The 15,458-nt window shown below is 37.7% G+C and overlaps 1 protein-coding gene across 2 annotated transcripts in view; it reads right to left on the bottom strand.

Annotated features, from left to right (window-relative positions):
* The window catches only part of LOC109073411 (chromosome-associated kinesin KIF4-like), a 164,828-nt gene that overhangs the window by 7,407 nt on the left and 141,963 nt on the right, over positions 1 to 15,458 (bottom strand). For both annotated transcript variants that reach the window (XM_042711200.1, XM_042711199.1), the window contains exons 25-30: positions 14,448 to 14,564; positions 14,050 to 14,127; positions 13,806 to 13,898; positions 13,521 to 13,682; positions 13,218 to 13,340; positions 13,003 to 13,122 (exon numbers count right to left, since the gene is read on the bottom strand). In XM_042711200.1, coding sequence (XP_042567134.1) covers positions 13,003 to 13,122; positions 13,218 to 13,340; positions 13,521 to 13,682; positions 13,806 to 13,898; positions 14,050 to 14,127; positions 14,448 to 14,564 — 693 coding nt within the window. The remainder of the gene's footprint in view (positions 1 to 13,002; positions 13,123 to 13,217; positions 13,341 to 13,520; positions 13,683 to 13,805; positions 13,899 to 14,049; positions 14,128 to 14,447; positions 14,565 to 15,458) is intronic.

Below are 15,458 nucleotides of genomic sequence, written 5' to 3'. Positions count from 1 at the left end.
ATATATATTTTTAATTGTTTGCATGTTTTCTGTGCTTTTTTTTTGTAGATTACTGAAATTTTGGTAGTCTTGCTTAGTGCTGTGATCTAAAACAAATCTAATTGAAACAACAAGATAGATATTCATTAAACTACCAAAACCATACATGAACAAGACATTAGTTAGTTGATGTAACAAGGCAGAATTTTGTTGAATTGAAGTGCTTTACCGACATCGAGTGGATAAGAATAAATTTGATTAGACTAACACAATACAAACATTTTGATTAAATTAGTTGCAAAGAAGTTACACTGACATTTAAATCACGTTTAATCTACAAATGTATATTGTGTTCATATAACATTCAAAGCAGTCCAAGTTTACTTGATTTGATTAGATGCATAACGGGTGCTACGATTTAATCACGTTCATTCAGCAATTTTTTTTTTTTTGAGTGTGCATTGCTGTCTGCGTGTGACGTTAGAGTGTTGTCAAGGGACAACCAGAATGTTTTGGAAACACAGAGGATTATACTTAAGTGTGATGCCGTTTTCGTTGCTCGGTGAAGTCTCGCTACTTAAGTTATACTGAAGTGTTCACAAGCAGGTAAAGTCGCAGGTCTTTACACTCATTGGTCTTCACAAAAGGAGGGCTGCACGCTTGTGCTGATACTTCCGCATCAGCACACAGACATCAGATAAATACACAGTCTAATGCTGCATCCGAAAACTGAAAAATGCTGCCTTCGGAGGACGCATTTCAAGGTAGGAAGGCATCAAGGCACGTCCGAATTCAATGTTAGCTTCAGTTCCTGTCTCATGAGATGCCTTCATCTTGCCAATTTTTGAAGGCAGCATAGATGTATCCTTCGCTGCCTTTGATATCCCACAATCCTGTGCGTTCAATTCTGTGACAGTTAAGCCAAAAAATAAAGATGCCGTCTGAAAGTTACGGTCGGTGGTCAGTTTGTGTGTAAATGTACGTTTTTGATCAACGTTTTCCACTTTTGATGTCATTTCTAGCAAGAAATTAATATTGCAGTAATGAAATATCCCCTTACGTATCCCCAAAGCTCTCTATATTTTGCTGTAGCTCATCAAAACAATTACTCTGCCTCAGAAGCCTGTCCAAAATCAGTTTCATGAGGTGCCTACGTGCAAAAACGCTGCCTGCAAAGTCATTGCCTGATACGGCAGTGAGGCAGCAAGTCAGCTGCCTAAGTTTTCGGATGCACCCTAAGACACTAAAGTGTAGCGTGAACCAGACAAATTAAAGATTCGATCGGGAGCCTGGTTGAAACATGAGCCGAATTCCACAGAAAGGCAGGATGTTGTAAATCAACTCCCAGCACCACAGTCTGATAACCAACCAACTCTTTCAGAGAACAGCTTTCAACATTAACACCATTAGAACAATTATTGACTATTTCAATTCGAAGAAGAGATTGTCTAATTTGGGGCAAGTAATCGAAGAAATGGACAGTCTGACCCTCACATGTAAAGCCATGAGAGTAAACAAGATCGTTGGATTGACTTCCCCCCACCTAGCAAAACCAGACTGTAATTCCTAATGAGACCTGTTAACCCCTCTGGACTTCACAGGACATATCCTTACTCCCCAGAATGGCACAGAGAATGCCTTCCAATGCATATATGCACCAAAATGAACTCAAAAAAGACTTCTAAATGGATATCAGTCCATTGCTCAACTCCATACCATACATGAACCCACACATTTGATTATAATGTTTCTAATCACTTATTGTGTATGTCTTTTTAAATAACTCTTGAATAGCTTAAGGGATCATATTCATGTTTAGTATGTGTGTGTTCGAATCTTCTTGCTTGAAACGTTTCTGACCATCAGTTATTTATCAAATGTATTGTAAGGGAAACAGGTCAATTTAGCTCAAAGGGAATCATTTAAGATTTTAAAGGGAATTTGAACAGAATCACTGTTTCACGGCTGATCACTGAAACGGCCAGCGATTCACTGAACGAGCCGTTTAACATCAAATCTGCGCTGGATATTAATATCCAAAGTATAGTGAAAACACTATTAATTAGCACAGTAACAAGATCGGCAGTTTAAGACATTAACTTGTGAGCACAAAACACAAGATACTTCTCTTTTCAATATAAATAAGGCTTTATTAGATAAATCTAAGACATATAAACTAATCTAACACATAAGCACACGCACTCACACATTCACAAAAGTTGCAGGAGGATAGAACGTTAGGAAAGAGTGAGTTTAAGAGTATGAAAATGTGAAATCCCAAGTTTACAGCAATACGTGATATTGCATAGACATGAACAACCATTTAATCACTTAATTAACCCTCGCACTGAGTTCCTCAATGAGGTTAAAATTATATTAGATAACACCAGTACAGATGTGAGTCTGGAGGTTACTTGCGTTGCCTGTTTAACGGGGTTCCCTTTTGTTGTCGCTGAAAAGGGGGTTTCCCGAAGTTGCTGATTGACTGGAAGTTCAGTAGTCGTTGAAGTGACGTCTTGGGAAGCCCGTGGTTTGGCGTTGGCTGAAAATGCAGAGTTGTGGGCTGGTTGTAGTTTCAGACGGGCACGCGAGGTCAGACTCGGAGACACGGCGTTACAAAACTTAACTCAGAACACGAAACTCTCAAACGGAAAAGAAAAGAAGTAAAGTTTGACGAGACTAGGTGGTGTTTTTCTTCTCATCGTGGCTAAGTAGCAGCAGGCGTGCAGGCCGAAGCACGCTGGAACCGCGCTCAAAGAACGCTAAAAGTGATGACAAAGCATGACTAAAAGCAGGCTAAAAGCCAGCATGACTGATAGCAAAAGCTAAAAGCTAAAAAGCTAAAAGCATGACTAAAAGCTTAAACTACAAGCAAAGCTAAAAGCAAAATTTGATGGTGTCCTGAGTATTTAAACTGGCATTTTGGCCACACCTCAAATGTTGTCTTGACCAATTAGATACTGTCTTTTCTCAGGGTGTTGCATTGTCTGTCCCACCCATTCATAAATCATATGTTATCTTATCAAGCTCGTGGTCCAAATTTTCCCGCTCTTGCAGGGTATAATTTGGACATGATTCCTATAACAAGAATATGATACATTTGACAAATAACTGATGGTCAGAAACGTTTCAAGCAAGAATATTCGAACACACACATACTAAACATGAATATGATCCCTTAAGCTATTCAAGAGTTATTTAAAAAGACATACACAATAAGTGATTAGAAACATTACAATCAAATGTGTCGGTTACATAAATGATATGGAGTTAAGCAATGGACTGATATCCATTTAGAAGTCTTTTTTGAGTTCATTTTGGTGCATATATGCATTGGAAGGCATTCTCTGTGCCATTCTGGGGAGTAAGGATATCTCCTGTGAAGACCAGAGGGGTTAACAGGTCTCCTTAGGAATTTCAGTCTGGTTCTGCTAGGTGGGGGGAAGTCAATCCAACGATCTTGTTTTCTCTGTCATGGCTTTACATGTGAGTGTCAGACTGTCCATCTCTTCGATTACTTGCCCCAAATTAGACAATCTCTTCTTCGAATTGAAATTGTCAATAATTGTTCTAATGGTGTTAATGTTGAAAGCTGTTCTGTGAAAGAGTTGGTTAGTTATCTTGCTTCAGACTATGGTGCTAGGAGTTGATTTACAACATCCTGCCTTTCTGTGGAAATCGGCTCATGTTTCAACCAGGCTCCCGATCGAATCTTTAATTTGTCTGGTTCACGCTACAGTATCATATTCTTGTTATAGGAATCATGTCCAAATTATACCCTGCAAGAGCGGGAAAATTCGGACCTCGTGCTTGATAAGATAACATATGATTTATGAATGGGTGGGACAAACAATGCAACACACCGAGAAAAGACAATATCTAATTGGTCAAGACAACATTTGAGGTGTGGCCAAAATGCCAGCCTAAATACTCAGGACACCATCAAATTTTGCTTTTAGCTTTGAGCTTTCGTTTAGCTTTTGCTATCAGTCATGCCGGCTTTTAGCTTTGCTTGTAGTTTAAGCTTTTAGTCATGCTTTGTCATCACTTTTAGCATTCTTCGAGCGCCGTTCCAGCGTGCTTCGGCCTGCACGCCTGCTGCTACTTAGCCACAATGAGAAAAAACACCACCTAGTCTCGTCCAACTTTACTTCTGTTCTTTTACTTTAGTTTCTTTCCTTTTCCATTTGAGAGTTCGTGTTCTGAGTTAAGTTTTGTAACACCGTGTCTCCGAGTCTGACCTCGCGTGCCCGTCTGAAACTTCAACCAGCCCACAACTCCGCATCTTCAGCCTACGCCCAACCACGGGCTTCCCAAGACGTCACTTCAACGACTACTGAACTTCCAGCCAATCAGCAACTTCGGGAAACCCCCTTTTCAGCGACAACAAAGGGAAACTCCGTTAAACAGGCAACGCAAGTAACCTCCAGACTCACATCTGTACTGGTGTTATCTAATATAATTTTAACCTCATTGAGGAACTCAGTGCGAGGGTTAATTAAGTGATTAATGGTTGTTCATGTCTATGCAATTTCACGTATTGCTGTAAACTTGAGATTCCACATTTTCATTCTCTTAAACTCATTCTTTCCTAACGTTCTATCCTCCTGCAACTTGTGTGAATGTGGTGAGTGCGTGTGCTTATGTGTTAGATTAGTTTATATGTCTTAGATTTATCTAATAAAGCCTTATTTATATTGAAAAGAGAAGTATCTTGTGTTTTGTGCTCACAAGTTAATGTCTTAAACTGCCGATCCTGGTACTGTGCGAATTAATAGTGTTTTTCAATATACTTTGGATATTAATATCCAGCGCAGATTTGATGTTAAACGGCTCGTTCAGTGAATCGCTGGCCGTTTCAGTGATCAGCCGTGAAACAGTGATTCTGTTCAAATTCCCTTTAAAATCTTAAATGATTCCCTTTGAGCTAAATTGACCTGTTTCCCTTACAAAAGTGAAAACAGCTGTGGCCGCCTTCTAATTAGCACAGCCAATAGCCTATAGCAGGGCATTTGCTCAAATCGAAACCACAGTTAGCACTTAAATGCAGGAAGGGAGAAATGCAAATTACACTGGCTTTTTCTTCGCCGAGGGCAATTATTATAGTTACCAGTAAGTGCAATCAAAAATACAAATGCCAACGAAAATACAAAGTAGAAACAGGCAGAAAACGAAATATTCCTTCCTAGCAGCAAGTACTAATTCAAACAGCAGATCTGTAAACAAGTATAACGCAAAACACTCACCTGCAGCCACCCGTCTCTCCTGTTGACTAATCGCTTGTCCCAAGTTATGACAGTAACCAAGCAGTTTAAAGGTGTCATGACATGGGTTTTTTTATTTTATTATTATGGTCCCTTAGGTGCAATTATAGTATTACTATAGTTTTTTTTTTAAAAACTTTTAAAATGTAGTGAATTATGACATTTTCCCACCCTGTTTCTCATCCTTTGATTCAAACAGTCTGTTTTTGGGATGTTTCCCCTTTAAGAGTTCAGTGTTAAAGGGATAGTTCACCCAAAAATCAAAATTATGTCATTAATGACTCACCCTCATGTCGTTCCAAACCCGTGAGACCTCCGTTCATCTTCGGAACACAGTATAAGATATTTTAGATTTAGTCCGAGAGCTTTCTGTCCCTCCATTGAGAATGTATGTACGGTATACTGTCCACGTCCAGAAAGGTAATAAAAAACATCTTCAAAGTAGTCCATGTGACATCAGAGGATCCGTTAGAATTTATTGAAGCATCGAAAATACATTTTGGGTCCAAAAATATCAAAAACTACGACTTTATTCAGCATTGACTTCTCTCCCGGGTCTGTTATGAGCGCGCCGTTCACAGCACATCCGGTTCGCGAACGAATCACTCGATGTAACCGGATCTTCTTGAACCAGTTCACCAAATAGAACTGAATCGTTTGAAACGGTTCGCGTCAACAATAAGCATTAATCCACAAATGACTTAAGCTGTTAACTTGTTTTAACATGGCTGACACTCCCTCTGAGTTCAAATAAACCAATATCCCGGAGTAATTCATTTACTCAAAACAGTACACTGACTGAACCGAGCCAGATAACGAACGAAACATTGACTCGTTCTCGAGTCAAGAACCGGTTGCATCGGTTTTCCGGATCACCGGTAGTGATGGGAAGTTCTGTTTTTCTCCGCGAACCGGTTCTTTCGGACAGTTTGATTCAATAAACCGGTTGCCGAAAACGGTTCACCAGTTCTTTTGCGCTCGACGTAATGACTTCATTGGCGATGATTGCCCTTGATTCAAGCCTTCGGTTTACCCGCGCTCATAACATTAGCACTGAATCAGTTCAGAATCAATCACCAAAAGAACCAGTTCAGTTCAGACGCGCTGTGTGTCAGTCTGAATCACGCATGCGCAGTATCATCAGCTCCTCGGTTCTCGAATCGCACGCGTCCGACAGAAACGGTTCTTGACTCGAGAACGAGTCAATGTTTCGTTCGTTATCTGGCTCGGTTCAGTCAGTGTACTGTTTGAGTAAATGAATTACTCCGGGATATTGGTTTATTTGAACTCAGAGGGAGTGTCAGCCATGTTAAAAAAGTTAACAGCTTAAGTCATTTGTGGATTAATGCTTATTGTTGACGCGAACCGTTTCAAACGATTCAGTTCGATTTGGTGAACCTGGTTCAAGAAGATCCGGTTACATCGAGTGATTCGTTCGCAAAACTCAAGTGTTGTGAACGGCGCGCTCATAACAGACCCGGGAGAGAAGTCAATGCTGAATAAAGTCGTAGTTTTTGATATTTTTGGACCAAAATGTATTTTCGATGCTTCAAAAAATTCTAACAGACCCTCTGATGTCACATGGACTACTTTGAAGATGTTTTTATTACCTTTCTGGACGTGGACAGTATACCGTACATTCATTCTCAATGGAGGGACAGAAAGCTCTCGGACTAAATCTAAAAATCTTATACTGTGTTCCGAAGATGAACGGAGGTCTCACGGGTTTGGAACGACATGAGGGTGAGTCATTAATGACTAGAGCCCGACCGATATATCGGCCGGCCGATATTATCGGCCGATATGAGCTAATTGCATTTAAATCGGCATCGGCGTTTATAACGGCCTATGAAACATAAAAAAAAAACAGAGTCTCATGCTTCACTCATGTTATGAGTGTTGCATAGTTTGCCCACCAGAGGGAGCTCTGCAGCTCCCCAGTTGACAACAGTGCCAGAAATCCACTACAGAAGAAAGCTATCAGCCGAGCCACTGAGATGTACTCTTTTGACGGTGAGTCTGTTGTTTCGTCATGTGAAATGATTGTAGATTTAGTTCATACACTGTATATAAAAACAGTGTGGTAGTTCTAGCTAATGGTCCTATCATTATCACTTCTAAATATTCTGTAACATCACTTACAGCCCGCTAATGCATTGCTATATTAGATTAGCCACAAAGCTAATACCATGTTTATCAGTGGAAGAGCGCGAACGTTAATAAGAGGTCAAAACTATAACGTTAGCGTTTAACTTATTCTAAATATATCTGCAGTGTTTCCCACATAATGACCGCGTAACTGTGGCAGGGGGGCGCGTGTAGTCAATGACTAGAAGTTATGTACAGCGTGCCTCGAAAAAACAACAACTGTTACGTTATTCTAACGCAAACATAGCTTCCTTTTTAGCAGGCCCCTTAAATGCTTGCTATTAACTTGTTTGAAGGTGGTTCTTCTCAAAATTGACAGCGGTGTGTTCATGACACTAACGTTAACCATTCAACTTCGAATTGATTCCGTAATCTTCCGGTAACAGTAGGCTAACTTTACGTTTGCCAGCGCATGACGATGTTTTGATTCAGACTGCACAAAGAGAAGAGGAGAAGATATACGGGTCCGTTGTGAATGTGTCCTGTGAGAGCAAATATAGTGTAGTTACAGTAACTACAGTAGGTGCGTCAGAAATGATTAAACCAGAGGGGACATGTAAATAAATGTGAGCTGAACAAGCGCTTTTTTTTTTCTTTTTTTTTACAGATTGTTTCAAAGCAGCTTTACAGACATAACAGGAAAATGTTGTAATAATATAGTTAAATATAAGTAGGTAATAGGTAATACCTATTGCTTGACAAATAAAAAATATATATATATATATTTCTCTATATTTCTCATTTTTGCCTATGTAGGAGATCCCTGTTTATTATTATTATAATTCTAATGATGACATGAGTAATGATACATGGTGATATTATTAATACACATGCTTATTCTTTCTCTGTCTCACTTTCTGCCCTACAGATGGCTGAAAAAGGTGAACGCTGTAGCAGCAAAGTGTGGGACTACTTCTGCAAAGATTCCTCTAATGCAGTGTTCTTTTGATCATTAAAAAATATATACTTTTGATGTGCAATTGTTTAGTCATTGAGACTGTAATCTAAGGCTTTTTTTTAACATAATCCCTTCTGGAAAATGGTTTATACAGCCCACATACATAGAACAGGCAGATATTTTACTATTGAATGTTGTGTAAGTGTAGTTTATAGGAAATGGGTATAATATCCAGTTTATTTTCAAAATCAAAATATCGGCTTATAAATCGGCTCTTTTCGAGTTAATATCGGCATCGGCATCGGCCCCCAAAAATCCATATCGGTCGGGCTCTATTAATGACATAATTTTGATTTTTGGGTGAACTATCCCTTTAACGCCCGCTGTTATGATTGGCTAACGACAGTGCCTATGGATCAATTATTAACACCCCCAGCCAGAACATTTGTGGATTGAGCGTAACTGTTTAGTAGTGGGTGATGCATTCGAAGCGATGGCTCTTGCAATGATAAAACCTTATATGGTTTGAGCACATCTGCGTGGCATTGTAATTTTCCTGTACACAGACCCCACTCGCTGTCCGTCGACTGAACACTTGTGAGGCGCGCGGCGCGACAACGATACGAAATGAGCGTAGTTGTCTTGTGCTGGAGGCGGTCATATGCAAATGGTTGGAACGTCACTTCGCACCGTGACGTCACTTCTTACCATGGATCCAGAACGAGCTGTATTTAGAGCTTGATTAAATAAATGGTTCGTTTATAATGGGGAGGACGTCTTAAGCTATGAAACTTGCAGGACGTTTTAATGGTACAAAGACCTCTTATATTCCAAAAGATCAAGGCAAATTTGGTTTCTCATTTCATGACCCCTTTAAAGACTCTACAGTCGCTGTGGCCGCCTTCTAATTAGCACAGCCAATACTAGGGCAATTGCTCAAATCGAAACTACAGTGCAGGAAAGGGAGCAATGCAAATTACACAGGCTTCTTCTTCGCCGAGGGCTCTCCTGTTGACTAATCGCTTGTCGCTAATTTTGTTGACTAATCACTTGATTTGAAATGTCTCAGACTAGTACAATGGTCTCTTGTTCAAAGAAACAGACTTAAAGGTATAAAAAAAAAAGTTAGCAGGTTCAGAGATATTTTACCTACTGCAGAGTGTGCAGTTTCTCCCATCCAAACTACCTGCTGTTCCTCAACAGAGTGCTAAGTCCCCTGGTCTTTGATCCTAGCCAATGCATCTTCCAACTGTTACAGGTTTTCTACAGACATGAACCAGTTAAATTTAAGACTTTTTAAGACCTTTTTAATACCACCTTATATGAAATTTAAGACCTAAACCTGTAATGTAAATACACATTTTATTACATTCATATATGTAATATTTAATGTGTTTAAATTAAAAAGAAAACAAAACATCATTGCAGTAATAAATGATATTTATCACTACGATATACAGTGAACTTTTAATGTAACAATACAATATTCCATAAAAAATAACACACCAAAATAACCACATTTTTTAATTACCTAGTAAACAATTTATTCTGAAGCAATATTTTCATCAGTGTTCTGTTCTATCAGCTTTTACATACTTAAATCTGCATATTTTTTAATTACCTTTACAAAGGCCTATGTTTAACCTTTTTTAGATGTATGCATCATCTTTTATGTCAAATTATTACAATTTATCAATAAACACACTATAGGGCTGCTATCAGTCAGATTCTATAATTTACACCGCAAATAACAATAATTACAACTGCAATAAATAATGTTATTAGATTAATGTTTTAAATGCATTTATGAATATACAAATAAGAAAGGTTGAGGGGAAAAATGCATACTTTCCAACATACTTCTCAACTAAACAACCAGTAAGTAGCAGTAAGTCACTTAATGAGTGAGTCACTGAATCATTCATTCAACTGATTGAGTGTGTTATCATGCTGGTATCTTAAGGTTTTTTTATATTCTTCATATTCTGTGTGGTGGTCAAATAGAAATTAATCCTTTCTAATAAGTTTCAATTGATTTTTACCATTTATGGGCATTTTACCTTTATAAAGCCAATTTTTCTATAAGTGTTCATTATCTTTTGAGTCAAATTCTAACATTTAATCAGTGAATAAGAATAATAAGAAATTTGGGCTGTTACCAAGCAAATAAAATCAGTTTTCCAACAAAATTCCTCTTTGCAATCCAGACATAAGCTGCACCTGAAGTGGCATTTAGAATTATTTACACATTGTTTAATGAAGAACATGAATGCATTTAACCTGCAGTTACAAATGCATAAATAATTTGATATATTAAACATAAAACGCTGAATACTGATATTTGAAATAATAATAATAAAAAAAGCTACTTTAAACGTGAAATTAAAACCGCCAGTAGGTGGCAGAAAGTCACTGTTAATAAGTGAGTCATTGCGATTGAACTGAATCATATAAACGGTGATTCATTCAGGAACAAAATGGCAACGCTGTAATGTTTCTCAAAGATGCAAAACAGCGCTGTGGATTTGTTTGGAATTATTTTTGTTGGCGAAATAGAACAAACAGGCAATATGATGTCTAAAACGTAAGTCTCTTAAAACTTCTAGTTTATTGAACTGTTGTAAAATATATATATTACATTTGTATATGGTAATCATGCAGTGAAAGAGTGCACTGTAAATGCGCATGTGCACTAGACTTCACGTTATGCGCGCATTCTCTGTGTTTTGAATGTTTTTTGCGTTTTCAGAATACTGAGCAAAATAGCTCACTTGTCATGGTATTAATAATAACTATATCATGTTATGAATAAACTAAACATTTAAAATTTTTACCTCAGTGTGTCTCTTTTGAGTTTATGTGTGCTGTTACGATCTTTTGTTCTGAAGTCTCTCACAAACAGACAAACAGAGTGAGCCTCAGCGCGAACTTGTATTCTGTATTCTGCTAACTTACTGCAATTCTGTCTGATGACGCAGTAATTTACCACAAGGAAGAAAAAAATCCTCAGTCTGTCCAATGATTGTAAACAGTCATTAGGTCCGTCACACTAAAGATATTTTAGCGGTAATGTGACCAAACATATTTAAGACCAATCGAATCCGAATTTAAGACATTTTAAGACTTTTTAAGGCCTTATATTAGGAAAACGTTATTTAAGACATTTTAAGACTTTTTAAGGACCCGCGGACACCCTGTGTTATTTCATGCCTTCATTTGGAGAATGTCTATCTTGGTCTTTGTGCTTGAGGAAAGGTTTCAATGCATTGTTTTTAAATAATCACAGAAAGTTTATATAGTCATTTGGGGCTGTTCAGCTTTAAGAACATTGCCCATAATGCTGTGCAGAACTGACAGCGTGCAAGAAGGATGAGAAAAGGTGAGACTGTGTGTGTGCAGAAACCGAATGCCTCCCCTGCATAACATTGCAAAACTTTAGTAAAACAGTTATTTTGTTTTTATTTGTCCTCAGTGGTCATTATTGCTTGCTAAGTATCAAAGATACAACAATGTAGCCAGTGTATACACCAAACTTTTATCCTTCTGAAGTCAGGTATGCATCTTTTACTCTTAGATTTACTATTGAGAATTTGATGTTTTGAATTGATTATACTAGACAAAAATACTATTGCGGTATTAGAAAGCATGTGACGACATACTTCATAGTACTTCATAGAACTTTAACCAAGTTGTTACATAGGCAACTGTAGGGGACTAAATGGAATTAATATTTAAATATCAGCATTCATGGACAGCCTATTAAATAGTATTAGTCATAACCTCTGGCTAATGATCAGACTACAGACTTCATGACTGTGAGATTCGCAGCCAGCCAGCCGGCACGAAACTCAAAGAGACATAAGGGCTTATCATAATTCCAGGCAGAGACCTGCGTAGGATGGATTTTTCTGTCCCGCTCCAACAGGATTCTGTCCAGCACCCACAGAAATATGTTATCTTTTCCCACTCCCACCTGCAACATTCATGTTGTGTCGCTCTCTCGCCCACATAAAAGTAGCCTATGTAGATTTTTCTCAATACATCCATGAAATTTATATGAAAACATCCTGTAAGCTCCACAACATCCCAGCATAAATGCTCCTGATAAAATACTTGTGATTAAAGCATCAACATTCTCAAACCACTGTTATTTTTTAACAGAAAAGCAATAATGGGCTACTGCGTGCATGGTTTGGCCTGGCAGAACATGAACAAAGAGCGAGTGATGGACTTTACAACAGTGTGCTCAGTGCTGTGCATGGATAATTATACAATTCTCTCTAATGTATTGGTCTTCTATAAGAACATTTTATAATCTTATTTTTCTGGCAAATCAACTACAGCACATATTAACCCTGACGTCATAGATCACTTTTTTCTTGCATCACAGACACTTCTGGCTTGTTATGTACTTATAGCTTCTACAAAGATTTTTAGTAAGACCGGACATAAAACCATACAATAAAAGTAGAGAGTAGCGATTATTCAATCAAACTTCAAAAATTTCATTTTTGACAGTTGAGCTAAATAGAAACATGTTCTTGTATTGAATGCATATCCTTGTATGAATTCTATATTCATATATCATATGAAAATGTCTAATAATATAAAATATGAAGAATATGAAAAAGCATAGCAGTTTTCCTTTTTGAGGGTACTATTCTGTTAGAAAGAGACAATAAAAGTGGGGGAAAAAAACACTTTTGGTCTTACCTTCTTAGTAAGTGGAACACTAGGGGGTCTAAAAAAAGTAGCATCTCGTGGGCTGACTGCTGTAGGGTCCTCAGGAATTGTAGCAGAGTCCTTAGATACATCACTTATTTTGGTCTGATCCTGAGGACAATAGCAGAAGAAATAACATCAAGAATTGGTTATACAGAGGGTAAACAAACAACCCCTGGCTCTTTAAAAGAACATATTCTACTAACCACATTGCTACGGTTATCCATGTTGCGACATTTCTCATGGTCACAGAGACAGTTTTCCCTACAGGTAATTTTTCCCTTGCGGCAGCGACAAAGCTTGTTAACACAGTGGCCCCGACATGCACACTAGAGGAGACAAAATCATACGTAAATGGCTTGCTAAAAAGTAAAGCCTCCAGGGAGAAATACTATGCAGTTTTGAAACAGCTATATAAAGCTGCAACAAACTCCAAGGCATATCCTGGTGAATATACTTGAATGTAGCTTTCAAGATCATAGATTACAATCTATGTACACAAAACTCACTCCATTCATTTTTGACTTCTTAGAGCCTCGTCGTGATCTGTCGCTTTTCTCTGGACGCCAATCATCCTCTTCTTTTTCAGACTCTGACGGAGAGATGAGTTCATCGAGATCTATAGGCTCTTGCAGACGTGCCCGAGCAGTGGAATAGATTTTGGCTTTGGGCTTGATGGGGGTGGGGGGGGGGGGGTGAACAGAATAGACATCAAAATCCTAAATCTGATTTTCAAAAAAAAAAAAAAAAAAAAAAAAAAAAAAAAACGACAACATGAAGACGAAGAGGTTCACCTTAGGTGGAACATATTCAAAAGATGTATCAGGTGACTCATTCACAGAAGTCTGGACTTTCTTTGCACTGGTCAGCTGGGCCAGAAGTAATTTCTGTGGAGATTCACCCACAAAACGAAATGTTTTAAGAGTTTAGAAATTTGCATGCATAACTTAAAGTATATGGAAAATTTCAGAAATTCAGTTCCCACTTTGCTAAATTACAGTATGATGACATTTGTGAGCAAAAAGGCTTATACTGTACCTGCTTGTACTGTTCATTTTCATCCTTGAGTTTCTGATTCTGATCACTGAGTTCTCGCAGTTTTTCAATTTCCTCTTCCTGTGTTGAAGCAATATATTTATTTACTAATTATCCTTATATTTTTAAATGTTCACTAATTTAGTTGCCAAATTATGTCATGTTTAATAGGTAATTCTGACACTGAATGTGTGCAATAAAACAATGACTGCATACCTCATCAAACCAAAAATTTATATTTTTTCCATTGTATTTTACATATTACACAAACTTAGTATACCAAATTCAACACAATCATTTTTGTTACAGAACGACCAGTCTTGTGTTCTTTTCATAAAATAATATTAAGTTATTAAGAACCTGGTCAAAACAATATATGCAATGTATGGAGACATTCACACCTGAAACTTTAGACGCTGCATTAGCTCATGCTCCCGTTTAGACACCTCCTCCTGCTGCTCCTTCAGATTCTCCTGTGCCACAGGCTTACTCTGGAGCTGACTGAGAAGATACAACACCTGGACAACACATCAGGCACATGGCATGAGTGAAATATATTGAAAGATTATATGTATATCAGTTATCTTTTGTTGAATGCGTTTACATTGTGACTGTCCCTTAAATGCAATCAACTCTGTGTCTATAAGGGTTTGATCAAGATGACCTATATAGATGATGGCCCATGTAGGTGGGCCAGAAGGTCCACACAAAGGACATTTAATCTTGTTTATTTAGGAGGACCCTATGTGGGAGGTCCTAATAGTTGTCCCACAAACAGAACTTTGGGTTAAAATTCCTTGAAGCCCGACCAGCTAACATCGCTGTTGAAGAACTGTTACACTACTACAGGGCTCCAGACTAACATTTAAGAGCAGTGGCACCAGATAATTAAGATAAAATAAAGATAATTACAAATAAAGATAATTTTATCATAAAATTATTACTGTTTTGCAATAATAAGTGCAGTTGCTAATAATATTATACAAAATAAAACGTTTATTTCTCAGTAATACACATTTGACAGTAAAGCACTGAGCTTGAGTTGGGAAGCATACAACATTTTTATTAACAACAGTAACATGCAAAATCTAATTTATGGATAATTTATATATTCTACTTTTGTTAAATGTCATAAGGGTATGGTCATAGTTCGTGTTACTACTTCTGTTTTTCTATGTCAGTGCTGTTTGATTGGTTTTTAACCGAGAATTGTATGCAGAATTCAAATGCTTCTCACAGGGTTCTTACACCTTTTCCAAAGTAAAATTAAAGCATTTTTCAAGCCCTTTCAAGGTACATTTTCAAGATTTTCCAGCACTTTACAACTGTGGTAAATTACATGTTCTTCAGTTTAGATGTTATTGTGCTAATATCAAACCACCTGTCTGGATTGGATATAACATTGCCTAAAA

Source organism: Cyprinus carpio, chromosome A21 (genome assembly GCF_018340385.1).
Source record: "Cyprinus carpio isolate SPL01 chromosome A21, ASM1834038v1, whole genome shotgun sequence".
In the NCBI taxonomy this organism is placed as follows: Eukaryota; Metazoa; Chordata; class Actinopteri; order Cypriniformes; family Cyprinidae; genus Cyprinus; species Cyprinus carpio.
The sequence above is the reverse complement of the archived record's forward strand: the minus strand, read 5'-3'. Positions and strand labels throughout refer to the sequence as shown.